The 27,314-nt window shown below is 40.6% G+C and overlaps 1 protein-coding gene across 1 annotated transcript in view; it reads left to right on the top strand.

The window, feature by feature from the left end:
- The window catches only part of grin3bb (glutamate receptor, ionotropic, N-methyl-D-aspartate 3Bb), a 55,587-nt gene that overhangs the window by 11,177 nt on the left and 17,096 nt on the right, over window positions 1-27,314 (top strand). Inside the window, exon 2 of the mRNA XM_059342045.1 lies at window positions 25,633-26,279. Within this exon, the coding sequence (XP_059198028.1) occupies window positions 25,633-26,279 (647 nt within the window). The remainder of the gene's footprint in view (window positions 1-25,632; window positions 26,280-27,314) is intronic.

Raw genomic sequence — 27,314 nt, 5'->3', positions numbered from 1 at the left:
ACAACCCAACAGGTCGTTTCTACCAGCATCTCAAAACGATACGTGTCTCCGTTTGGAGTAAGTGGCGCCCTCTAGTGGCTGTCGTGATTGTGAATATAGACTGTATATGAATAATGGACATAGTCACATAAACTGTAAGCTGCCCATATTTGGACTGTGGAGGAGCGAGAGGACTGAGCGAAGTTGCTGCTTATTCATGTTAACATTACCTGTTGACAACACAAGCACAGCATTTAGAAAATGCGCTGCAAAGACCACAACACAACAGAAGTGTTTCCAGAGGACACTAAAAAGTGATGCACATGTCTGGACATGCTTGTGATATTATCACGTTATTTCAAGATAATGATAATTCCACGTTATAACTTTATAACAATCTTAGCGTGCTAACGTTATTGCCAATCATAGCGTGCTAATGTTAGCGGGCTAGCAAGACCAAGACCAACTCCACGCCGTTGAGAGAGACCAAATAAAATGTGTTTCATTCATTTATTTGATTTGTTTAACTGAAATGTGATTGAAACGGGCTAGCGGGCTAACGCTAGTGGGCTAATGCTATATATCACGTTATAACATGAAAATATCATCATCTTGAAATAACATAATAACATCAAAAGCGTGTCCAGATGTGTGCATCACTTTTTAGTGTTCTCTCGAAACATTTCTGTTGTGTTGTTGTCTTTGCAGCACGTTTTCTAAATGCTGCTTTTGTGTTGTCAAATTGATGAAGATGTTTCATCAATTTGCTTGTATTTTGTGTATTTGCATGTGTTTTCTTAAGTTGCATCGCTGTGAGCTCTCAGGGCCACCATAAAATACAGTGTGAAAGGGTCAAAGTTATGAGACCAAACCGGATGGAAACACTGACAAAGACAAACAAGTTCACGGCTGTTAAAAGTCTACGTTGCCGTGGATACACATTGTTTTGCTTCTCTTCTGATGACGGCTTCCCTTGTTAGTGACCTGCCAATCAAAGGTAGCCATGCCCTAAATCATACGATTCTTTATCTTCTATTTTCTTCTAAATGGGGCCATTATTAACACAATAACATCATATTGTCTTGAAGAAGATTTTTACTAGCGATTGAGACCATAGTGTTGTCCTAAAGAATCTTTCTGAGGTAATGTATCAAGTGAGAAGATTTCTCATTTTGTATTGGGATAGATAGGACCCAAATGCTTCTGCAGCTGCCGCCAGTGCCCCCGTTAGAATTTTTTGTAGAATGCAGCGTAAGGCACGTCCTGGTTTGTCTTACTGCTCAGACCTTGAGGTTGCCACCAGGAACTGTTTGGCCCTAACCTTAGAGAAGTGCTTTTTAGCCTAAATCCAACCAAATTGCAGCTTTTTTTTGTTGAATTATTAATAATGTGACAGGACAACCTTGAACCGGTTGTGTGTCTGTATGTAAAATATACAGTTTGTGGAGAATAAACATGATCCGAACCTTAAATCTTTTATTTCCTCTCAGTTACATCACAGAGTTATTATATGACTTTATTCTCCCCAGAGAGCTGCAGTTTGTTGTTGTTTGTCTCTCTGAGCTGCAAAATCCTCCGGCAGCGTTTCCCCGGAGTCTCTTCTTCTTCTTCTTCTTCTTCTTCTTCTTCTTCTTGTGCAGTTGTTGTGCGATTGTTGTGCAGTTGTTGTGCAGTTGTTATTCAGTTGTTGTGCAGTAGTGGTGTAGTCGTTTTGCAGTTGTCTAGTTGTTGTGCTGTTGTTGTGTAGTTGTTGTGCAGTTGTTGTGCTGTTGTCTATTTGTTGTGCAATTGTTGTGCGGTTGCTGTGCTGTTGTTGTACAGTTGTTATTCAGTTGTTGTGCAATTGTTGCGTCGTTGTTGTGCAGTTGTTGTGCAGTTTTTGTCTAGTTGTTGTACAGTTGTTATGCGGTTGTTGTGTAGTTGTTGGACAGTTGTTGTGCGGTTCTTGAGCAGTTGTTGTTCAGTTGTTGTACAATTGTTGTGCAGTTGTGCAGTTGTTGTGCAGTTCTTCACTTGTTGTGCAGTTGTGTTATTGTTGTTCAGTAGTTGTGTAGTTGTCTAGTTGTTTTGTAGTTGTGTACTGGTTGTGTGTGAGTAAATCCAGTGTGACTGTGAGCTGCTGATGTTTTGATGAAGTGAAAACCTTCACAAACAAACATTTATTTAGTATTTGAGTGTCTTTGATCAGAAGAGGATTATCCTGCTGTCACTCTCTGTCACTGTCTCTCTCTCTTACTTTCTCTCTCTTTCTCTCACTCTCTCTCTCCCTATCCCTCTCTCTCTCTCTCTCTCTGTCTCTCTCTCTCTCTCTCTCTCTCTCTCTTTCTTACTTTCTCTCTCTCTCTCTCTCTCTCTCTCTCGCTGCATGCTGATTGGTCGCTCTCTGACAGACTGATTATTCAGCTCCAGGGTGGCGCTGCTGGTTGTTTATTCGTTTGTTTGTGTTGTGAACAGGATGCTGTAATGAATCGGATGTTTTGGGGGTTCTCCTCTCCTGACCTGTTGTTGGTCTTCTTGTTCTCTAACTGGTGTTAATGACGCAGGTTCTCGTTGTTTGTGTTTGTTTGTTTACTCCTCGTGTCATCAGGAGGTTTTGCGCTGCAGATGAAACATCAGTGGTGATGAAACAGCTGCTCTGCTCTCTGCGGCGCTCAGCTGATTCACTTTCTTCTTCTCTTTAAGATTTCTGTGTAAAGAATCAGAGCAGCTGTTCTCCCAGCAGGCTTTGCTCTCTGCAGCAGGAAGCTGCTCCACGTCGTCCATCAGTAATCAGCAGAGTCAGAACCTACACGTACCTGTTCACCTCTGGAAACAGATATACATATTCACACACACACAGTGGAGGAAAAGGCCAGATGTTACTAGAGGAACCCTGCAGGATGAGGGTTTACTCTCTGCAAGATTAAGACGTCACTAAAGATGATTTTACAATCACATTCAGGTTCTTTTTAAATAAAATAAATGCCAGTCAAGTGGCACAATATTGCAGCTGTTAAAATCCAGATGCTTGACTATTTTACTCATACCATCAGAGCTGCATAAAAAATATGACTTGATGATAGAAACTATTTCAGCGGTCGGCTTACGTTTGGTACTTTTGTCTCTCTCTGGTCACATCTGCAATGTCTCGCTTTCTACTGTTTCACGTGCACGTTGAATAGAGTGGGTAGAATTGATTTATACATATTTCAAAATCTACTTGTGAAATTTACTTTATCGACATGGAGATTTACAGTACATGTCTAATTACAAGACCAAAGTAACTGATGAGAGAAAGTAGTAAGAACGCTTGGGCGACGATCTTAAAAAGTTCATCTGTATTTTCCCTGTACTGTATTTTATTTTGAAGAACGAAAGTACGGTCTCAGATGTGTTGACAAAGATGATATTTATTTGGCTTCCCCAGAAAACATCCAATTTTCCCCTGAAAAAACAGCAGCGCTGATTGTTTTACGGTGAGGAGATGGATATATTTAGCGAGTTTCCATCAGCTGGTTCAGAGCGAATAAACAAAGCTGCAGTAACGTTCTTTGGCCAGAAGATAGCACTGTAATGTGTTGTGTCAGTAAACAGGAGAAGAAAACAACAACAAAAAGAGGTTGGTGATTGGAGAGCAATTGGAGAGAAGTCTTCAGGAATTAGATTCAACTGGGCAACTTCTAATTGTTCTTTCCTGTCAGAGGAAACAGCTGAACTGAACTTCTCCAGAACTTCTCCAGAAAATCGTTTCCATCTCCTGTTTTCCAGCATTAACTATTTTTCTGAAAAAGACAAAAAACAACTCAAGTGAGTGTAAAACTTTTTATTCTCATTTTCCAAAGTTTTATTTAATTTTGGGGTTTACATCAAGCTTTTCTCATGAGAATCTTCAAAATGTTCCGAGAAATTTGTTGATTGAAACACGACTTGTTGCCTTTCTATTATATGGACCCAGTCTCCGTTCTCCTCTAACCTCTGACACCAATGAGGCATCAAAGCTCTCTGGATATTTCCTCTGTAAACCCTACAGATAGTAGATGTGTAGGTGTGAATCCTTAGAGGCCACGCGATACAATACTTAAGTCACGATACAATATTATAGGGATTTTAAACATTTTGCGATATGGTGAGTATTGTGATACAATATATTGTGATTTAACTGTTTAACTGCATTTTGTGTCCACAAAATTAAATTTAATCCAGAATTGTTTTGTCAACTAAGAGAAAATTCTCAGTCTATTCATCTAACATCAGTCTTTTTATTTCTCCACAATGAGAGTCAAACACACAGACTGACCAACAAAGTATTCAGTCAAACTGAACTGAACTGATATCAAACATGTATGGACGACAACAACCGCTGCATTTTATCAAGCTTTCACAAACAACAAGCTTCACTGCTCTGTAGAGCTTCCATACGGCTGTGTCCATGAAATAACATGGCAACGGAGTCACATACCTGGTTCCAGTGTCTTTAGCATGTAGTTAAAACCATCCTGACTTTGCAGCGTTATTTCAACAACTTCCCGACACAATATTCTGACGCACAGTTTCATATGACACCAGTATGTCCAGTATATTCATAAAAGTCAGCAAGCTACGGCCTCGCTAAATATCGATTCTTGGCAGCCATGAATAGATATAATATCACGATACTATGCTGTATCAATGTTTCCCCACCTCTAACAGATGGTTGTTAGTCTACAGGCCTAAATGCATTGAGTTGCTGCCATGCAACTTTGTTCCTATTCTCTGGTGTGACGAGGAGCTCTCAGATAATGTTTTCGGAGTAGAGGGATTTTGGTAAATGTGAGTCTGGAGGCGTGAAGGAGTCCCGATCAGCGTGTCGGAGACTCGCCGTGTCGTATCCGGAGTCACCTTCACCTGCGGAGCGTTTCCTCCTGCAGCGTTTGTTGATGCAGCTGCTCGTTAACTTAGTCCAGCTGACGGTCAGTGACGTCCTGCTGGAGGTCAGACCTCAAACACACACACACACACGCTGAGAGTCACTGTGACCCGAACACACACACACACTGAGAGACTGACACAGCAATCACTCTCATTAACACTGCCAAATCCTGAGAATAAATAACAATAAACACATCATATCCACGTCTCAGACAAGCTGATTGATTGATGGATGGATGGATGGATGGATGGACGGACAGACAGACAGATACTTTATTTACCCTGAGAGAAATTCAAGCATCCAGCAGCAACATACATTGAACATTCACTATACATACATACAAAAAAACTTGACCTATAAATAATTTACCTCTGATAAATCTGAATTTACATTAAAACCTTTGCTAAAATATTTAAACATTTGGCATAATAAAATATTTAAACATTTGGCATAATAAAATATTTAAACATTTGGGATGATAAAATATTTAAACATTTTTTCTGAATATGTTTATTTACAGTAATAGCTGAAGCTTCAATCATTAACACAATAAACAGATATAATCACCAACTATTTTTTTATATTCAATTAATTATTAAAGTCAATTTTCCTTCAAAAATGAAGAAAATGCTGTTTTCAGCCTCTTAAATTCACATTGTTAAATTCACAATAATGAAATAAACATCATGTATTAAATATATAAATTAGTAAGTTATCTTTCCTGTGTTATTAAATAACCCTCGTGAGTCCAACTGTATGTAATTTTTCATGTTTAAGCCCAACAAGATCCAAATCTACAGCTGCATCTGAATAAATTATAAAATGATGGAAAAGTTCATTTTCCCATCATTTATCCAACCAAGTATTGAGTCATATAGATGGACATACTTTTCAGAGGACAACATTTCCATATTAAACATACTTTTTAAAATTGGTCTTTTGTAATATTCGATTTTTTTGAGACACTGAGTTTTAGGTCATTAAATGTAAGTCATAATCATTATAATTAGAAGAAATTAAATACATGAAACCATGAAATGTTTAATTCTGTGTGTAATGGATCTATATAATGTGTTATTTCCACTTTTTGAATTGAATTACTGATATAAATAAACTTTTCTATCATATTCTAATTTATTGAGATGCACCTGTAAACAGCAGAATAGCTGGTTAGTCAACACCACCCATAGACTCATAACAGTGTAAATGCACCATAACATATTACACATTAACACCACACACATATACATGGAAAAAATTATTAGACCACCCTTGTTTTCCTCTAATATCTTCTTCATTTTAATGCCTCGTACAACTAAAGGTATATTTGTTTGGACAAATTATAACAACAAAAATAGCTCATAAGAGTTTAATTTAAGAGCTGATATCTAGACACTTTCCATGGTTTTCTTGATAATGATTTTGGTTAATATTATTATTGATAATATTTACATTTAAATTTACAGTAGAAAATCCACTCACTGTATTTTTACAGTGAAGTTCTGGCAACCACAGCTGCCGGTATTTATCCGTAAATTAAACTTGTTTTTAAAGTGTATATATTATTAATATGAATATACTTCCAAAAGTAAAAGTTCTTATTAGGCAGAATGATCCATTACATCTGATTTACAGCCACTCCAAAACAATATGTCACACTGCTGCTCATTATTTATGTTATTAATATTTAATGATGTGATATTTATGAGGATGACTCTATAAATCACACACGCAGACACACACACACACACACACACACACACACACACACACACACACACACACACACACACACACACACACACACACACACACAGAGTCAGAACCCTGAGCAGGTGAACCAAGACCAGGTCTAGACTCGACCCTCTCAGAGACCAGAGTGTGTAAATATTCACGCAGACGACAGAAGAATCAATAAGTGTATGTGTGTGTGTGTGTGTGTGTGTGTGAGATAGTGTGTTTGACTGATGGTGCGTTCACTGACTGCCTGAACAATCTGATTTATGAAGCCCAGTCTGTCATCATTGTGAATGATCCGTCAGTGTGATTTATATATTTATAGTGAAGCCGTTTAGAGTCCTGCAGAGAGCCCGCCTCAGGTGTTTCTGTTCAACCAATCAAATCATCCGTCAGAGACATGTCAGGCAGGGGGCGGGGTTTAGATTACACTAATGTTACCTTATGAAATAATATTATATAATATTAAATAATTATATAATATTTCCACAGACTGGACTTTTAATTTTTATGAACTTAACTATGAGCCGAGCCCTTAAACCAGGGGTGGGCAATTAATGTTCCCAAGGGGCCACATAAGATACTGTGAAGGTTGCAGAGGGCCGGACCAAAACTCTGAACTAAATTCTGCTCAATATTAATATCATCGCTTCATAAATTGCAGTAATTGCTGGTTTTGAGCTGCTACTGGTAAGAATACATGTTATGATAAGACTATGTTAATGTGGAGTAACTCAAATATAGCAGTAAAAAATTATAAAAACTCCAATCACTATCTCTCTTTTCAATTTATTTTAAACACAACATACGTTCAAACCACAAAAACAATATAGAGCATGTATGTTCTGCAGCAAACCAGCAATTTATTAACTCTATGCAAAAAGCAATAAGTGTTTTTCACAAGATAACAAGGTAACTCAGTGTTTCTGTGCAGAAGCGATGCATGCATAAGTAAATCGCCTTCAAAATCAGACATCAGTAGTCTGAAGTTACAGCCACTGCACAAACACAAACCGTTCTTCGGTAGAAATAACGTCACCTAAAAAGTCCCAAATGAGAAAAATATGAATCCGAGGGCGTGGTTTACAAATCTGTTAGTACAGATTTACAGATTGAGGTTTTTTTTGCTATCATACTATAAATTGTCAGAAAATTTTGAAAAATGTCCAAGTAATATATAGTTTAATGTCATATAAAGTACACAAAAGCAGGAAATCTTCCACTTTAAGAGGCTGAAAACAGCATGTTCTTACATTTTTACAGGAAAAAATACTTTAAGAATAAACTGAATAAAGTAAATAAACATATTCAATAAATGTTCAAATATTTTATTATTGCAAATGTTCATCTATCTATCTATCTATCTATCTATCTATCTATCTATCTATCTATCTATCTATCTATCTATCTATCTATCTATCTATCTATCTATCTATCTATCTATCTATCTATCCATCCATCCATCCATCCATCCATCCATCCATCCATCCATCCATCCATCCTTTTTATCTAAATATCCTTTTGAGGTTTTTTAAATGAGAAATGCATGAACCATTCGGCAGATAGAAACTGCAGGTTTTCTCATTTTGTGTCTGAGGGTTTGAAAAACATCCAGCTGGATTCTGTTTCTGTTTCTGCTCGAGTTTTGATCCACAAAGTGACAAAGCAGCTCCGAGGTCTTTACTGATAACTGACAGAAACATTACACCCGGAGTTCCACCTGCTCTGTTTCTCTCCCTGTGTGTGTGTGTGTGTGTGTGCTCATCATGGCTTTTCCTCCTCTCAATAATAAGGAGAAGTTTGGGCCGTTTCCATCTCATTATTTCCCTGAATAACAGATTCAGATCTGTCCGTCCCTGCAGTGAGTCTGCAGCAGGTCCACATCTGTTATTAATGTGTAATAACACTTTCAATCACAGGCTCATTTCAGAGTGTGATCACATGATGTTTGGGTTTAATTAACTTGTGTTTTTGTGACTGATGGAGGCGTTTATTCCTCTGTGGAGAGAGAGAGTGAGAGAGAGAGAGAGAGAGAGAGGGAGAGACATGTTACGGTTCGTTACACCTCCTGTCTGTCCACCAGCTTTGTCTCTGTGAAGCACGAGACCGTGGACACCTGAGTCACCATTATTTGTTTTGTTTTCAGAACCAAAACAGCCGATTCAGTCCAGAAGCTGCTGCACATTGTCCTGTGTGTCCCTGAGTGCAGGATTGTTCTCGGTCTCTGCTCTGCTGTGGGACACTGAGTCCCTGTTCTCATGCTGCTGTGATCAGCCACGTCTTCTATCTGTCCATGCTCCATCCCACAGAGGAGTTCTGTCAGCAGCTCGTTCCTCTTTCTGTAGTCCCGGTTCTGTCCTGTGAGGAGTCTCTGTGTCCAGATATCTGCAGCCCTAATATATATTTCTGCACACTGGGCTCCCTAAAGAGTCTGGGAGCTGCATAAATCGGGTCTGACTGGAAAGCTGAGACTCTTGTGGATTCAATGAGCCCAATTTTCTTCATGTGTGATGATGTTAGTGAGTGACACTCGAGCTGAGCATGTTTTTAACAGGATTGGGTGACTCCAAACACTTTAAATGAGACATGTAGAATAAAGTGATTCTGACAGAAATATCACAATTTTAAGCTTTGTTTTGGTAACTTTTTCTAACGGAAACCTTAGTTGCATGTGATCTGTTCAAGAACTGTTGGAAAGTTCAATTTCTGACGATAATGCCTGTTTTTACAGTTTCTTTTTACGATAAACAATGTATTTTTGGCGATCCTTTAAAGAAAACATGTTTTAAACCAGCCGTGGGTTCAGAGGGTTAAGCACATAATGGGTTTGGTTTGTCTGATAATTGTTTGTTAAAAGCAGCTTATAAAGGACACAAGAGTGTCGTTGAGGAATCATGTTTTCCTCTTCAGTCAGCCTTCTGGAGGTAGTGACAGGATGCTGCTAACGACTTTGCCTATTTTTTCTGAATATTTCCGCACACTGGGGTCCCTAAACCGTCTGAGAGCTGCATAAATCGGGTCTGACTGGAAGCTGAGACTCTTGTGGATTCAATGAGCCCAATTTTCTTTGTGTGATGATGTTAGTCAGTGAAACTTGAGCTGCTGTGACCATAGGGGTGCTTTCATGACCCAAAGTTTTGTCCGTTTCCAAGTGAACCTAGTGAGGTTTGATTGTTCTTTGAATGTAATTCAACCAAATTACAGGAAATTGACCAAAATGCAGCAGATTGTTGGCGACCTGCGTGAGCATGTTGTGAGATGTTTACAGAGCGACAGATGCAACATGACTGGGAGAGGACGGACTGATGTTGGCTTGACATCTGGGCAGAAAAACACAAACAGGAGATGCTGTGATTGTCCACAAAAACAACAACGTTTATAAAATGATTTGCGTTCAACTAGAGGAGAAAGGATTCGTCCACAGTCATGGAAAAATGATTGAATATTGAACCACCATTGCTTTCTTCAATTTTTGTTCATTTTCATGCCTGGTACAACTTAAGGTACATTTGTTTGGACAAATATAATGACAACAAAATAATAGCAACAATAGCTGATAAGAGCTTAGTTTAAGAGCCGATATCCAGCCATTTTCCATGGTTTTCTTGATAGTGATTTTGGTTATTTTCAATAAAACCATAGAAAATGGCTAGATATCATTTCTTAAATTAAACTCTTATCAGCTATTTTTGTTTTTATCATAATAATTGTCCAAACAAATGTACCTTTAGTTGTACCAGCTATTAAAATGAACAAGAAATTGAAGAAAAAGGGTGGTCTAATAATTTTTTTTCATGACTGAAGATCAGTGCAAGGTCAAGGTAAAAAAAAAGAAGAAGACAGCGGTATTTCATGTTGCATTCAGTTCGATGTTGCTTGGTTTATTTCCATGTTTACATTTTTCACCGCCAACTTTCCAACCAATAAGAAATAACAATGCAAGTATATTTCCAGCCCTCAGCCTTCGTATACGCCCCTCTGCAAACCTTTTTTAAAATCTGGTCCAATGAAATTTAAGCACTTCTTTTTCTGCAAGACGAACCAAAAGTACCAATTTAACTCTGATGTAGACTAACCAAACAGACTTGTGAAAGCCCTCTAGGACAATTACAGCCTCATGAAACTTTACAGCCACAAACTAGAGACCTAGAGCATTCAGAGGATGGATTGCTGAGACACTAGATTCGCAAACAGAGGGTTTCTCAGCAGGCAACACAAAACAAATGTTGCCATACAATCACAGAAAATATTCAATTGTTTTTGAAAACAAATCACAGCATGGATTTTTCTCTGCTGGTCTAAAGGTCTTGGTGTCTTGGTGAATGTGGGATTCTAGTGGTAATTCTCACCATTTTTTCAATAAATTCTTGACTCAAAAAAAACAACAACTAAATACTGTAAAATTAAACTTAACCTTTATGAAGAACTGAAACCAAACTAAAACTAGATATCTGTAAATGAACTCGACTAGGCCTAAAGTTAACTGTTAATAAGTGAATAATAAAATATTTATCAACCTTAATAGGGAGATGTTCTCATTTTAGATCATGTAACAAGTGCTCATCATACCATAGCCCAAAATGCAGAAATCTACAAAATTTCTGAAGTTTTAAAACAGTGACTGCAGTTTGATGTGTCGGCGACCCGGAGCTTTATAAAGTGACACCTCAGGGTTCTGAACGAGCGTCTGTGTGGGATCAGTCGGGAGTGAGAATGGGTTCGTCTCAGGCAGGAAAGCAGCTTCAGACAGTAAATCTAAACATATAACTGTACTTTAACTTAAAGAAACCAGTGAAGCTTCAAGTAAGAGAAAAAAAACAAAGGAATGAACTTAAAGAAATATCTTGTTTTATTTTTCAGACGATCGATTGAAGCTTTGAAGTTTCTTGCGTTGCTCGTTTCTGTCCGCTGGCAATTAAATTGTCTTAATGAAAAGATTAATATTTCTGCACAGAGAGGGAGAAAGTTCACTGGAGGAGGGAGGAGGGTAAGGAGGGGTGAGGAGGAGGAGGAGGAGGGAGAGAGAGGGGGATGTTGATCAGAGGTTCAGCAGAGAACAGAACAGATTTCATTATCGAGCTCCTCAGCTGCTGCTGGACTTTAATAGAAGAAGGAGGAAAGAGAGAGAGAGAGAAAGAGAGAGAGAGAGAGTGTGTGTGTGAGAGAGAGAGAGGGGGATTGAGAGAGAGAGAGAGAGAGAGAGAGAGAGAGAGAGAGAAAGAGAGAGAGATTAGTGGGGAGGACTGTCTGATAGTGTCGTCCAATCACAGAGCAGGACAGAATAATGAACCAATTCTCCGACAGACAGAGAAAGATACAGACGGACAGGCCTGTCTGCATCTTTCTCTGTCTGTCTGTCTGTCTGTCTGTCTGTCTGTCTGTCTGTAATAAATTTCAGAAACATTGCAGTAGTCCTTCTCCTCCGCTCTTTGTTCAGGGGGTTAAGTATAAAATGAATAATCACTTTTCTATGATGAGCAGTAAATGAAATGACGTCAGTGAAATCAAAGTCTTTGTTGCAGAAACATAATGGAAATGTTTATCTCGTTGCTCCACAATGATCTGAATCTGCTGCTGACGCACAGACATGTCAATCAGGTTTTTCCCCAAACAATAAAGAGCAGACGAGGTTAAATCAATACCTTTTTCCATCTCATTATTGGTGATTTCTCATCAACATATCCTTGTACATTAAATCCTGTGATTGGGGAAAAAAACAGAGTGCCCCTTAGGTACCTATAAATCAATAAAATGTGATAAAATACCTCACAGTGCCCTTAAAGTGGAATGGAATAAAGTGCCCTCTATGGTGCATGTAAATGGAGAAAACTTGATGAAGTATCCTCTAGGATTCACATTAATTGAGAAAACATGATGAGGTGCATTGGAGGTGCACATCAATGGAGAAAACATGATAAAATGCCCTCTAGGGTGCACGTTAATGGAGAAAACGTGACAAAGTGCATTTGAGGTGCATGTAAATAGATGAAACGTGATGAAATGCCCTCTAGGGTGTACATAAATGGAAAAAACATGATGGAGTGCCCTCTTGGGTGCACGCCAATAGAGAAAACGTGATGAAGTGCAGTCTAGGGTGCACGTAAATGGATATAACGTGACAAAGTGCATTTGAGGTGCATGTAAATAGATAAAACGTGATGAAATGCCCTCTAGGGTGCATATAAATGGAGAAAACATGATGAAGTACCAACTGGGGTGCATGTAAATGGAGAAAATTTGACAAAGTACAGTTCAGGGCGCCTAGAAATGAAAAAAAAAACATGATCAAGTTCCCTCTAAAATAAAAGTAAATGGAGAAAACATGATGAAGCGCCCTTTAGGGCGTACATAAATGGAAAAAACATGATGGAGTGCCCTCTTGGGTGCACGTCAATGGAGAAAACGTGATGAAGTGCAGTCTAGGGTGCACGTAAATGGAGAAAATGTGATGAAGTGCAGTCTAGGGTGCACTTAAATGGAGAAAACCTGATAAAGTGCTCTCTAGGGTGTACGTACAGTAAATGGAGAAAACATAATAAAGTGCAGTCTAGGGTGATGAAGTGCCCTCTAGGGTTAACATACACAGAAAAAATGTGATGAAGTGCCCTCTATGTTTCATGTGTACATAAATGGAAAAAACATGATGGAGTGCCCTCTTGGGTGCACGCCAATGGAGAAAACATGATGAAGTGCAGTCTAGGGTGCACGTAAATGGATATAACGTGACAAAGTACATTTGAGGTGCATGCAAATAGATAAAACGTGATGAAATGCCCTCTAGGGTGCATATAGAAAACATGATGAAGTACCAACTGGGGTGCATGTAAATGGAGAAAACATGATGAAGTACCAACTGGGGTGCATGTTAATGGAGAAAATGTGACAAAGTACAGTCTAGGGCGCCTAGAAATGAAAAAAAAAAACATGATCAAGTTCCCTCTATAATAAAAGTAAATGGAGAAAACATGATGAAGCGCCCTTTAGGGCGTACATAAATGGAAAAAACATGATGGAGTGCCCTCTTGGGTGCACGTCAATGGAGAAAACGTGATGAAGTGCAGTCTAGGGTGCACGTAAATGGAGAAAATGTGATGAAGTGCAGTCTAGGGTGTACATAAATGGAGAAAACCTTATAAAGTGCTCTCTAGGGTGTACGTAAATGGAGAAAACATAATAAAGTGCAGTCTAGGGTGATGAAGTGCCCTCTAGGGTTAACATACACGGAAAAAATGTGATGAAGTGCCCTCTATGTTTCATGTAAATGGAGAAAACATGATGAGGTGCATTTGAGGTGCATGCAAATGGAGAAAACATGATGAAGTGCCCTTAAGAATGCACATAAATGGAGAAAACGTGATGAAGTGCCTTTGAGGTGCACGTAAATGGAGAAAACATGATGAAATGCCCTCTAGGGTGCACATTAATGGAGAAAAACATGACAAAGTGCATTTGAGGTGCATGTAAATGGAAAAAACAAGATGAATAACCCTCTAGAATGCACATAAATGGAAAAAATGGGGTTGGAGTGCCCCCTAGAGTGCACATTAATGGAGAAAACATGATGGAGTGTACTCTAGGGGTGCATGTAACTGGAGAAAATGTGATGAAGTGCAGTTTAGGGTGCACGCAAATGTAGAAAACTTGATGAAATTCCCTCTGGGGTGTGCTTGAATGAGGAAAACATGATCAAGTGCATTTGAGATGCATGTAAATGGAGAAAACATGATGAAGAGCCCTCTTTAATAAACGTAAATGGAGAAAACATAAGGAAGTGCATTCTTGGGTAAACGTAAGTGGAGAGGACATGATGAAATGCCCACTTAGTGCCTGTAAATGGAGAAAACGTGATGAAGTTTCTTTCCGGTGTAGATTAGTGGAGAAAACATGATGAAGTGCCCACTAGGGTGATTGTAAATAGAGAAACGTGATGAGGTGATGTAAACTGGTGCCCTTCAGACAGCCTGAGTCTGTTTGTCAGCTGTTTCTCCCAGATACAGATTTTTGTTTGTTTGTTTCAGATACAGATGTTTGTTTGTTTCAGATACAGATGTTTGTGCGTTTGTTTCAGATACAGATGTTTGTGTGTGTTTGTTTCAGATACAGATATTTGTGTGTTTGTTTCAGATACAGATGTTTGTTTGTTTCAGATACAGATGTTTGTGCGTTTGTTTCAGATACAGATGTTTGTGTGTGTTTGTTTCAGATACAGATATTTGTGTGTTTGTTTCAGATACAGATGTTTGTGCGTTTGTTTCAGATACAGATGTTTGTTTGTTTCAGATACAGATGTTTGTGTGTTTGTTTCAGATACAGATGTTTGTGTGTGTTTGTTTCAGATACAGATGTTTGTGTGTGTTTGTTTCAGATACAGATATTTGTGTGTGTGTTTTGTGTGTCAGTATCTTCAGCGTGCAGCTGCTGACGTCTCTGAAGCATAAAGAGCTTTTCTTCTTCCTCTCACACATTAATTACTGAAGTCTGACAGAAAACAAGCTGCAGAGCAGAAAGTCAAGCTGGCTTTATTATGATTCTTCTTCTATTTCTTCTTCTTCTTCTTCTTGTTATAATTATTATTGCCTTCCGAGGAGGAGCTCATGTTTTCAGCTCAGTCTGTCTGTCTGTCAGTTTGTCAGCAGGAAACAGAAAAACTATCGTCCTGATTTTCATGAAACTTGGTAGAATGGTGAATTATGGAAGAACACATTAAATCCTGGGATTTACCTGCTGCTAACAAGACGGAGTCAGCCAATGAATTTTATAAGGTGAAATCAGGTCATAAACTGCTCAACCCTGCCCTGTATCAGCAGAACTCCATTTAAAAAACAAGGAAAATAACAACACGAGTTCTGAATAAATCCACAGGTAGAATGAGATTATCCATCTTTTCAGTCCAAACATCTTGTTTCTTACTTCAGAACTTCAGCGGAATTTATCCTAATTTTTATGGTGTTTTGTTTTGCTCGTCTACCATGCTGCAGTACCACTCTCTGAGGCCGGGGGCGCCGTTTTAACAAAACACAAACATCAGTGGAACCTGTGGGGGGAAATATGAAATGAGTTTCAGCGCTGAGCTCTGCTGTGGGGAAATGATCGTTTCTATATTTAGTCAGCTCGTGTCCCCACCGGGTTTCACTTCATGGTCATCCTCTTTGATCTGTTTCCTCTTCATGAACTGAGCTGATGCTGCAGCTGTTAAAGCTCCACCTCAGCACCAGACCACCACTCTGATCCTGCAGCCTGATCCACAACAGAGAGAGTGTGTGTGTGTGTGTGTGTGTGTGTGTGTGTGTGTGTGAGTGTGTGTGTGTGTGTGTGTGTGTGTGTGTGTGTGTGTATACAGCCCATAATGTCCTTTACAGTCAACTCTCTCCTAGTCTCTGACTTTGTCCCCTAGTCCTTGACTGTCTTCTAGTCCCTGAATCTGTCTCCTAGTCCCTAACTCTGTCTCCCAGTCCCTGACTTTGTCTCCTTGTCCCTGAATGAATCTCCTAGTCCCTAACTCTGTCTCCTATTCCCTGAATCTGTCTCCTATTCCCTGAATCTGTCTCCTAGTCCTCTGTGTCTCCCTGACCCAGTCTCCTATTCTGTGTCTCTGTCTCTTAGTCTCCGACTGATGTGGCTCCTAGTCCTCCTAGTTTCTGACTGTGTCTTCTAGTCCCTTACTCTGTCTCCTAGTCCTTGACTGTGTCTCTGAGTCCCTGACTCTGTCTCCTATTCCCTGACTCTGTCTCCTAGTCCCTGACTGTCTACTCATTCCTGACTGTGTGTCCTTGTCCCTGACTCTGTCTCCTAGTCCTTGACTGTCCCCTAGTCCCTGACAGTCTACTCGTTCCTGACTGTGTCCCCTAGTCCCAGAATCTGTCCCCCATTCCCTGACTTTGTCTCTAAGTCTCTGACTGTGTCTCCTAGTCCTTGACTGTGTCTCTGAGTCCCTAACTCTGTCTCCCGGTCCCTGACTTTGTCTCCAAGTCCCCGACTCTGTGTCCTTGTCCCTGAATGTATCTCCTAGTCCCTAACTCTGTCTCCTAGTCCCTGACTGTCTACTCATTTCTGACTGTCTCTCCTTGTCCGTGACTCTGTCTCCTAGTCCTTGACTGTGCCCTAGTCCCTGACGGTCTACTCGTCCCTGACTGTGTCCCTTAGTCCCAGAATCTGTCCCCCATTCCCTGACTTTGTCTCTAAGTCTCTGACTGTGTCTCCTAGTCCCTGAATGTGTTTCCTAGTTTCTGGCTGTGTCTTCTAGTCTCTGACTCTGCCTCCTAGTCTCCGACTGTGTCCCCTATTCCCTGACTGTCTCCTAGTCCCTGACTGTGTCTCCTAGTCTCTGACTCTGTCTTCTAGTCTCTGACTGTGTCTCCTAGTCCTTGACTGTGTCTCCTAGTCCCTGACTGTGTTTCATAGTCCCTGAATCTGTCTCCTAGTCTCTGACCCTAACTCCTAGTCTCTGACTCTGTCTCCACGTCTGTGACTGTGTCTCCTAGTCCCTGACTCTGCCTCCTACTCTGTGTTGTTATTGGTTGTTAATAAGAAACCTTAAATATTTTGTCTTTATACAGTTTTTAAATTAATATTTTGTCGTAAAGCACATTCTGTTTTATTGATGTTTCACACAACGTCCCAACTGTTTTGTCATCAGTTTAGCAACAACAAGAAGAAAAACAATCTTAAAAATGTTTCTGATGTTTTGTTTATTTTTACCTCCTTCATCCAATCAGATGCAGCGCATTAACTCTGTGTATGTGTATGTGTATGTGTGTGTGTGTGTGTGTGTGTGTGTGTGAGTGTGTGTCTCTGTAGTGTGTGCTGAAGCTGGCAGGCTGCCATGTTTACCCAGCATGCATCAGTGCTGTAATGACTGTGACCTTCAGTTAATTCAATCAACAACACAAGTTACACTGGCCGACCTCTGACCTCTCCTGTATCACAGACCACCGCTGTGACATCACAGAGGGGCGGGACTTCGATGTCACAGTAACTTGACCTACTTTCTGGTCCAATCAGATCGTAGCAGTGTTCTTTGTAAAGTGTCCCTGTTGTTCCTGAAGACGGGCCTGGACCGGGGGGACGTGAGTCAGCTGAGGGGGGGCGGCGTGGCGTCCAGCTGGCAGCGAGCCCTTCTGATTGGGCGGAGCAGTGATTACCTCATGTTGGATGTAAACAGCTGGCAGAGGATCCTGATGGATGTGGACTGGACCAGAGCCAGCAGGACTCATTGATCTGTCTGTCCTCTTTAATCAGAGACGCTGGACGCTGCTGAGCTTTTAGTGAGATGAAGACGGTTTCAGAACACTGGGACAAGTCAGACACTGTCTGTCTGTCTGTCTGTCTGTCTGTCTGTCTGTCTGTCTGTCCGTCTGTCTGTCCGTCTCTCGGCCTGTCTTCAGTTCATCTGTCTGTCTGTCTCATAAGGTCCCTGATGGACACATTCATCATATATATGAAGCCTTGACTGAGGACAGAGCAGGTGGACTGTGGGGACCCTGTTCAGAGGTGCAGCTATCTCACGTCCACCAGCCGTCCACGTGTCCCACAGTGTCCAACGACATCTTCCTGTTTGTCTTCCAGACGCTGCAGTTTTTCTGTCGGGGACCCAGTAAATCCCCCATCAGAGACAGTTTGAGACGCTGTCAGCTGATGTCTTTAATCAGTGTTTTGCAGAGATCCGTCCTCTCTCCACATTCCTAAAAATTAATGGAACATTTCTGGCAACGCAGCAGCGACTCAGAGCCAAGCTGCTTCATTTTATTCTGAAACTCTGACCTTCGTCTTCCTGTGTCTGCTGGACACATTTTATACAGTGATAACAGTGGACACACCTTTTATTCTGTGGACACGTCTTCATTCTGTGGACACGTCCTCATTCTGTGGACACGTCTTCATTCTGTGGACACGTCTCGGACACGTCTCGGACACGTCGTCATTCTGTCGACACAACCTCATTCTGTGGACACGTCTTCATTCTTTGGACACGTCTTCATTCTGTGGACACACCTTTATTCTGTGGAGACACCTTTATTCTGTGGACACGTCTTCATTCTGTGGACACATCCTCATTCTGTGGACACACCTTTATTCTGTGGACACGTCTTCATTCTGTGGACACATCCTCATTCTGTGGACACACCTTTATTCTGTGGACACGTCTTCATTCTGTGGACACGTCTCGGACACGTCTCGGACACGTCTAGGACACGTCGTCATTCTGTCGACACAACCTCATTCTGTGGACACGTCTTCATTCTTTGGACACGTCTTCATTCTGTGGACACACCTTTATTCTGTGGAGACTAGTCTTCATTCTGTGGACACACCTTCATTCTGTGGACACGTCTTCATTCTGTGGACACGTCTTCATTCTGTGGACACATCCTCATTCTGTGGACACGTCTTCATTCTGTGGACACGTCTTCATTCTGTGGACACGTCTCCATTCTGAGGACACGTCTTCGTTTTGTGGAGACACGTCTTCATTCTGAGGACACGTCTTCGTTCTGTGGACACGTCTTCGTTGCGTGGAGACACGTCTTCATTCTGTGGACACGCCTTTGTTCTGTGGAGACACGTCTTCATTCTGTGGACACGTTTTCCTGTTGTAGCTGTTATAACATGTTTGTTGTGACTCTCACAGTTGTTACTTGTCGTTAGTAGTTGTGAGTTTTGAGCTCCGAAAAATCTTTATTTTACAATGTCAACAAACATGAAACTGAGTTAAAATAAAAAAAAAACACTAGCACAAACGTAACACTGTATTATTGCGGTCTGGCTGCTTCTTGCTGCCCAGAAGATGAACCCTTTAATGACTCCGCCATGTCTCCTGCAGCGCCCCCTTCAGGACGCACTGCGCCTGTTTCAGCCATGAAGCTGTAATGAGGCCTGCAGCCTGCAGGGGGCGCTGGCAGCAGTTTTCATTAAGTGCTGGAGAGGAGGAAAGGAGAGTAGAGGAGAGGAGAGGAGAAGAAGAGCTGACTGGTTTTAATGATGTGCTGCTTCACAGTAATGAGAGCAAACTGCTGTTAATATTTAAATAGCGAGCAGCAGCCAGTGGCGGCGGCGGGGTGTTGGCGGTGGCGGTGGCAGCTCTGCTGTCGGCTCACATTATTACACTCAGCTCACAGTAACGAGGGTTTCCTGCAGCTGCAGAGTCACTGTGGGGACACTTTTTATAAAGAGGACAAAGTCTTCAGCACACACCTCGTCTTATATCATGAGAACGTCTCAGAGAGCTGCAGGTTCTGTTTGATGTTTGATCCACTTCAGGACTGGAAATGATGAGCTGAGTAAAATGAGCACTGAACCGCCAGACGCCATCCGTTGGTCACACTGTGGTTCAGAACGTTTTCACGTACAGAAGTTTATTTGGAACTTCACTGAAAGTAAGCCAACTTCTCCTGGTTTACAGTGTAAGTGTAGTGTTAGTTTCTATATCTACAACATCGCCTCACCTGTGACGCTCCCATCATCATTATCGTGGCCACTAGAGGACGCCACCTGACCACAAATAAGCCACGCCTCCTGACTCACGAATATGAGGGTTTCATACGAATTTCAGGGCATTATCTTCTGAAGGAGGACGAATGAACAGAACCAGATTCATGCACAAAATATAAAATAATAATAATAATAATAATAATAATAATTAAAATAAAATAATGATTCCAATAAAATGTTAAAAAATATATAAATAAATACAATTATGAATAAAAAATATAATGAAATAAATCAATAAATATATATATATAAATATAAATATATAAATATATATATAAATATATCATGATTATCATGATAAATATCATCGCATTTATCAGTTTAATCCAAATACTTTTTTTTTTTACACTGTTTCTCTATAGAAGGCCAATAAAGCAAAAATATTTTCTTGTACCTGACAAATTTCGCACCCCAGGGGACATGGCCATCCCACCACATCAGGTGGGATGGAAACTCCATATAACACATCACAGACGACGTCACACCAACATCACGTGACACCTCTGATGAAGGCTACAGAGGCAAGGTAGCCAAAATTTGTCAGGTACAAGAAAATATTTTTGCTTTATTGGCCTTATATAGAAAAACAGTGTAAAAAAAATATATCAGTAGGCCTAATGAACCTCTTCAATATAATCCAAATACAAATCTCAATTCTAAACCTGCATTCTGTATAACGTCCAGCAGGGAGCGACTCCCTTGGCTGCAGAAAGAAGTCTGATTGTATAGAAGTCTATGAGAAAATTATTTGTGACCTCAGTAATAATGACTTTATAGTTTCAATTGTTAGTTTCAAGTCCTCTTTAGCACAGCATGATGTTTATTTAGTAAATTATGGTTCCATTTAGAGTCAAGCAGAGCAGAAAGCATGATTGACAGGTCAGTGACGTCAGAGCTGGTCATGTAACTCGTGTGGTCATGTGACTCGTGTGCTGTTCAGCAGAATTAAACACGCCAAGTCTATTTTTGTGACTTGGACAGTAAATGTTGTCGAGTCGCAGGAAGTCAAACTGACACTTCACTGACTTCACTGTTTTTTTTCTGATTTCATGCTTCATGCTGCTCTGCTGCTCTCACATGTTTGTTACTGTCTAAAGCTGCAACCTCTCAGAGGTCAAAGGTCACCATGGCTCAACTCCCCTCGATGTTAATGGTGTGAATGTTTTATTCGCCTCTGTGCTCTCAGAGAAGTGAAGAGAATGGCGAATATTTTTTAGTTGATTTGCTCTTGAGTCCTTTTGATGAGTAGTTTTACTTTTACTTCTGTTTTTTTTTTTTTTTTTTTTTACTGTATCAGTACTTTGAGTTCAGTTTGTTGGTGATATTTGTGTTGGAAACAGAAGTGTTTGATCTCTTCTCTTTGTATTTATTTATATATTTCTATATTTTATTCAGACATTTGTGAGTCTTTGATGTCGTTTGTGTTTCTTTGATTCCCTGTTTGTGAAAAACTTCAGACTGCACGTCCAGACATGGTTATTATTATTATTACTATTATTACTATTATTATTATTATTATTATTATTATTATTATTTATTTTTTTAATAATGTGTTGTATTTACACTGAGGTGTTCAGGTGAGCTTTACGTTCATAACACCATCCCTCTGAAGTGTCCCGTTGGTGAGCTGTGGATACGTCATCTCTGACGCAGCGGATCGAACATCGTTATGAAAACTGACTTTCAGAAATATCAGACAGTTAAAAAGCTCTGAACTAAAATGCAACGAAACATATTCAGAGAGAGAGAGTAAAGAGGTAAGAGAAAAAAGAAAGAGAGTTATTGGGTGAAAACAGAGTCAGAGGGGACGAAGTTCTTTGTTCCTGAACTAGTTCATAGAAGTTGATTTGTTTTCAGCGAATCATAACGAAGTTTCAGATTTCTGGATGTTTTCCAGATATTAAATGTGAATTATTAACAAGATCAGATGTTTCTGTTTTCACAAGTTCACATCATTAAAGTCAAACACACTGTTTGTTTCTGCACAGTTTTTCCACTGATGGACTGATTGATTAACTGACTGATGGATGTTGCAGCTCTTCTCACTGTATAAATATGAGAAATAATTATTTCCTTTGTATGAAGGAGATTTAAAAAAAAACAAACGATGTGAAATAATCAGAGGTGCTGTGTGGCGTGCGGCATGCGGCATGTGGCGGAGGTGGATATAGGTGGATTGAGGTCAGAAAAATGTTGGTGATGTGACGATCAACATCATAAATCCAATCCAACGACAGGAAGTGACCTGAGTGACACGGAGGATTATTATTATATCAGACTCCAGTTGTGCTGCAGTCAGGGGTTTTCCTACGTTTCCCAGGATGCTCTGGGACAGACGACGCTGCAGGGCTGGACTGGTTCTGTTCAGCAGAAACAGTTGGTTCAGCTGGTTTTTTATTTTCTCCTCAGGAAACGTTTCCTGCCACCGTCTGCACAAACACAGAAACTGTCTGAGAATAAAAGTTATTTTTGTGCATCGTCCTCTACATCATCCTCGTCCTCGTCTCGTCCTTGTCCTCCTCTCGTGTCTGCTGGACGTGTCTGTGATGTCAGAGGGGAGCTCAGGGCGCCACACGCCCTCGTTGACCTCCGCCATCATCAATGATGTTCCATGTGTGTGAAAAACTGAAGTAAACAACATAAAAACTATTCAGTGGTTCAGTGAAACGTAAAAACTTCCTATCACCTCAATATCTCCAGTAACCTCGACACTTCCAGTCACTTCAACACTTCCAGTCACCTCGACGCTTCCAGTAACCTTGACGCTTCCAGTCACTTCAACAATTTCAGTCACCTCAACACTTCCAGTCACCTCAACACTTCAAGTCACCTCAACACTTCCAGTCACCTCAACACTTGCAGTAACCTTAACACTTCCAGTCACCTTAATGCTTCCAGTCACTTCAACACTTCAAGTCACCTCAACACTTCCAGTCACCTCAACACTTCCAGTAACCTTAACACTTCCAGTCACCTTAATGCTTCCAGTCACTTCAACACTTCAAGTCACCTCGACGCTTTCAGTAACCTTGACACTTCCTATGATGGAAGGATGGATGGATGAGTGATTGATGATGGACGATGGATGGACGATGGATGATGGATGGATGATGGATTGATGATGGATGGATGATGGATGGGTGATGGACTGATGATGGATGGTGGATGATGATAGATAGATGGATGATGGTGGATGGATGATGGATGGGTGATGGATGGATAATGGATAGATGATGGATGGGTGATGGATGGATGATGGATGGTGATGGATGGATGATGGATGGATGATGGATGGTGATAAAGGTGAAGCAACATAGATAAAGTAGAGTGCAGTCTATCAGAACAGAGTGAACTGAAGTGTTGTTTCAGGCAGCAGTGTTCTGGCATCCTCTCTCTCATCGTTTATCCTCGGATGGACGTTTCTTCGACGTTTCTCTTCTCGCAGGTTTGACGCTCTAAATCCTTAAAGATCGTCCTGTCAGAGCGCCGTCACCGTGACGGGCGACGTGTCCTGCATCACCATAACAACAGAGAGAGAGAAAGAAAGAGAGAGCATCTCTTTGATCTCTGCTGCCTGATGGTTTTTATTCTTCTGTCAGTTGTTCGAGGCTGAAGCTGATTAACAGGACATGGAGCTGCAGGGACTCAGACCTACCACAGCTGACAAACACAACAAACAACACAAACAACACAAACACGACATCTTAACCAACATGACGATCATACACACGATTAACAATACCAACACAACAAAGAAAATAAACACAACAAATATCACAAACACAACAAACAAGAAACAAGAAAAACAAGTCAAACAACAAACAAGACAAACGAAATAAAAACGACAAACAACCAACATGACAAACAAGTAAAACAAGATCAACAGCATAAAAACAACAAACATGACAAACAACAAAGAAACACAAGAAACAAGACAAACACAAGAAACAAGTCAAACAAGCAAGACAAACGACCAACAACCAACATAACAAATGCGACAAACTAAGAACATGACAAGCGACAAACACTAGAGGGCGTACCAGAGAAGTCAGACTGTAGAGAACTACAGATTTACAGGAGGTAAACAACAAACATGGCGACACTCCAGGAGGTTATTATACTTTAAATACTGAGATCACGTCAGGAAAAGTGACAGTGGGCGCTAACATCTGTAGACTGTGAAACACACTGACCATGGCTAGTGGCTACACTGCCCCCTGCAGGTCAGCTGTGTGTTGCACCCTGCAGACATGTAGCTTTAAATTATGACAACGTGCAAAACCAGACGCAGGCAGAAATCATGTTCGCACAAATACGTAGTTAACAGGTTATGTTAGTAAACTGGGGTGTCTCTCTGATTAGACCGACCAAGAAAGACTGTAAAAGTTGAGAATTGCGAGTTCTGAAGAAATCCAGACCCAATGTGACGATTTTAAATCCTTGAAAACACTAAAAGACCCAGAGAGTCTGTTACAAACATCACATCCAGCAGAAACAACATGTAAGAATCCCACATCCAATACATGCAAAACATGAAGATTTTTAAAGAAATCTTTGGATCCACAAATTTATTTTACTTTTGATAAAACATTTGTGTGTTCTGTGTGTGTGTGTGTGCGTGTGTGGCGAGCTGCAGCCGAAGAGTTCTTCTCCGTTTGCTGGACAGGTGTGATGGATGACATCACAGCTCCTCCAATCAGGCTGAAATAGATCTATTTCTTCTTCTGTGGTCTCAGAGGAGGCAGCTTGAAGTGTAATCTGAGTTCCATTTCCTGTGTCTGCAGCCTGTTAGCGCTCTGTCAGGACCGGTTTGTCTGATGGCCGGTCAGCGGGGAGAACCTCCGCCATGGAGAGAGAACGTTAGAGAATCGACTCATTTACAGGCTGAAACACACAGAGGTCAAAGGTCAGACTGACTCCTGAAACAAACTTACGATATAGTTTTATTTCTATCAGAAGATTCCTGATTTCATCAGAAAGTGTTTTAGAGTTTAAAGTCGAACTGAAACAATCACCAGCGTCTACTGCAGAACGTGTCCGTCTGTTCCTTCTCCGTCTGTTCTTTCTCCGTCTGTTTCTCCTGATGAAAATTATTTTATTTATTTACTATTTATTTCACATTTTTGATCCACAAACATCCAATGAGACAAAACATCTCCTGTTTTTACTAGCTGCACCTGAATGCACCATGAACTCAGTGCACACAGAACACAGAACACCCTGACCCAGTGGAATCGGTTCTATACAGGGGGACAGAAATACAACGCAGTTGGTTCTCTGATTTTTTCTGACTGTTCTCTGATGGTTCTCTGTTGGTTCTCAGATTGTTCTCAATTGGTTCTCTGATGGTTCTCTGTTGGTTCTCTGACATTCCTCTCCAGACACCAGACATGATCTAATTAACTGATGTTTAATGATTAATCTTTTCTGTTCTACTCTGACATGTTGTTCTCCTTCTTGTTCTGCTTTTGGTTCTGCTGATCCTCCTCCTGGTCCTCCTCCCGGTTCTCCTGCTGGTTCTAACTCCTGGTCCTGTGTAGAACCGGTTCCACCTGCAGATGGCAATGGGGGTTCCAGAGTCCGGTCTGTCCGACCTGCTGCTGACGGTTCTGGAGCGGTCCGGCTGGAGGGAGGGTACCGTGGTTCTGTGTCGGGGCTGGGAGGAGGCTCGCGGTCTCCTGCATCTCCTGGACGGCGGGAGCGGCAGTGATGCATCGTGGGACAGTGGTGGCGCCGTGGCCTGGCAGGTACGCGCCCTCCTGAACCTGACGCAGTCGGCGCACGACGACACTCAGATCCATGACTTCCTGTCCCGACACTTCAGACAGAACCACGCCTCGCCTGCCTCCGTGCTGCTGTTTGGCGCCGACCCGCAGTGTGCGGCTGCGGTGCTGCGCAGCGCCCAGGATCTGGGCCTCACGTTACCCATGGTGCACTGGGTGCTGGGACAGCCGCTCAGCCCCGACGCGCTGCACGCCATCGGGCTGCCGCTCGGCCTGCTGGCCTACGGAGAGGTGGAGAGGAAGCCGCTCGACTACTACGTCAGAGACGCGCTGCAGCTCGTCACCAGGGCCGTCGCTGCGGCAACCGTGGTGCGCCCGGACCTGGCGCTGATCCAGAACATGGTGAACTGCTATGACAAACCCAACAAGCACGAGGTGCCATCGTCAGGACAATACCTGTCCAGGTAACAAATATTATTAACCACTCTGAGGAACATTAGAATTATTTATGTTCTTTGAGGCATATTTAAAAAAAAAAAAAATGGTTTTATTTTTTAATTTTAAATTTATTTAGTTTTATTTTGGGGGCATACTTTTTTTAATTTATATATATATTTTTAAATATTTTATTTTAAATTTTATAGTAATTATGTTTTCTTTGGGGGATATATTTTTTTCATTTATATATATTTTTTAAATTCTATGATAATTAAGTTTCCTTTTGGGGGAATCATTTTAATTTATATTATTTTTTTTAACATTTTTATTATTTACTTTTATCATAGTTTAGTATTCTTTGTGGGCATCATTTTGTATATTTTTAAATGTATATCATTTATTAGATATTTTTTAATTATTATTTTTATTATTTTTAAATAAAATTACATTTAACAATTAACATGTGAAAGTCTGAGGAAATGTTTTCCATCACATTTATTCCTAAAAGCTTCCCTTTTCACCAGAAGAAATACACAGTATATTGTTCATTATAATGTATATTACTTATGTATATACTTATTATAATTACTTATAATAAATAATATCTCACTGTGTTTACAGATTAAATGCTGCTGCTTCAGTCTGACTGTGTGGACATGAGCAGCAGATTTATAATCAGACAACTGATTACATATTAATAATTTACAGGTTTCCTTCATTTCTCTCCAAAACGAGTTCTGATATTTCTGCAGAAGCTCTGTGAATATTAATAATTTTATGTGTGTTATCAGATTTTAATTCCTCCATCTTCACCTCTGGAGGAAAAGGGGAAACACACACACACACAAATATAAGTTTATATAAATGTTCATATATATTCATAAATTCTTCTTCATACAATTTTTGTGTTTTTCTCTGAATATAAACACGAGCAGATTTATTACAGCCTGAAGCTCCAGATGGTAATTAGGCGATAAAAACGTTCCTCCTGATGCATCTTATCGTCTTTATTTCATCTTTCCCATAAACGTGTGTTATGACTCTGTGGGATTATTGAAACA

The sequence above is a fragment of the Centropristis striata genome, chromosome 9, assembly GCF_030273125.1.
Source record: "Centropristis striata isolate RG_2023a ecotype Rhode Island chromosome 9, C.striata_1.0, whole genome shotgun sequence".
Lineage (NCBI taxonomy): Eukaryota > Metazoa > Chordata > Actinopteri > Perciformes > Serranidae > Centropristis > Centropristis striata.
Note: the sequence above shows the minus strand (reverse complement) of the source record. Positions and strands in the feature narration are given on the sequence as shown.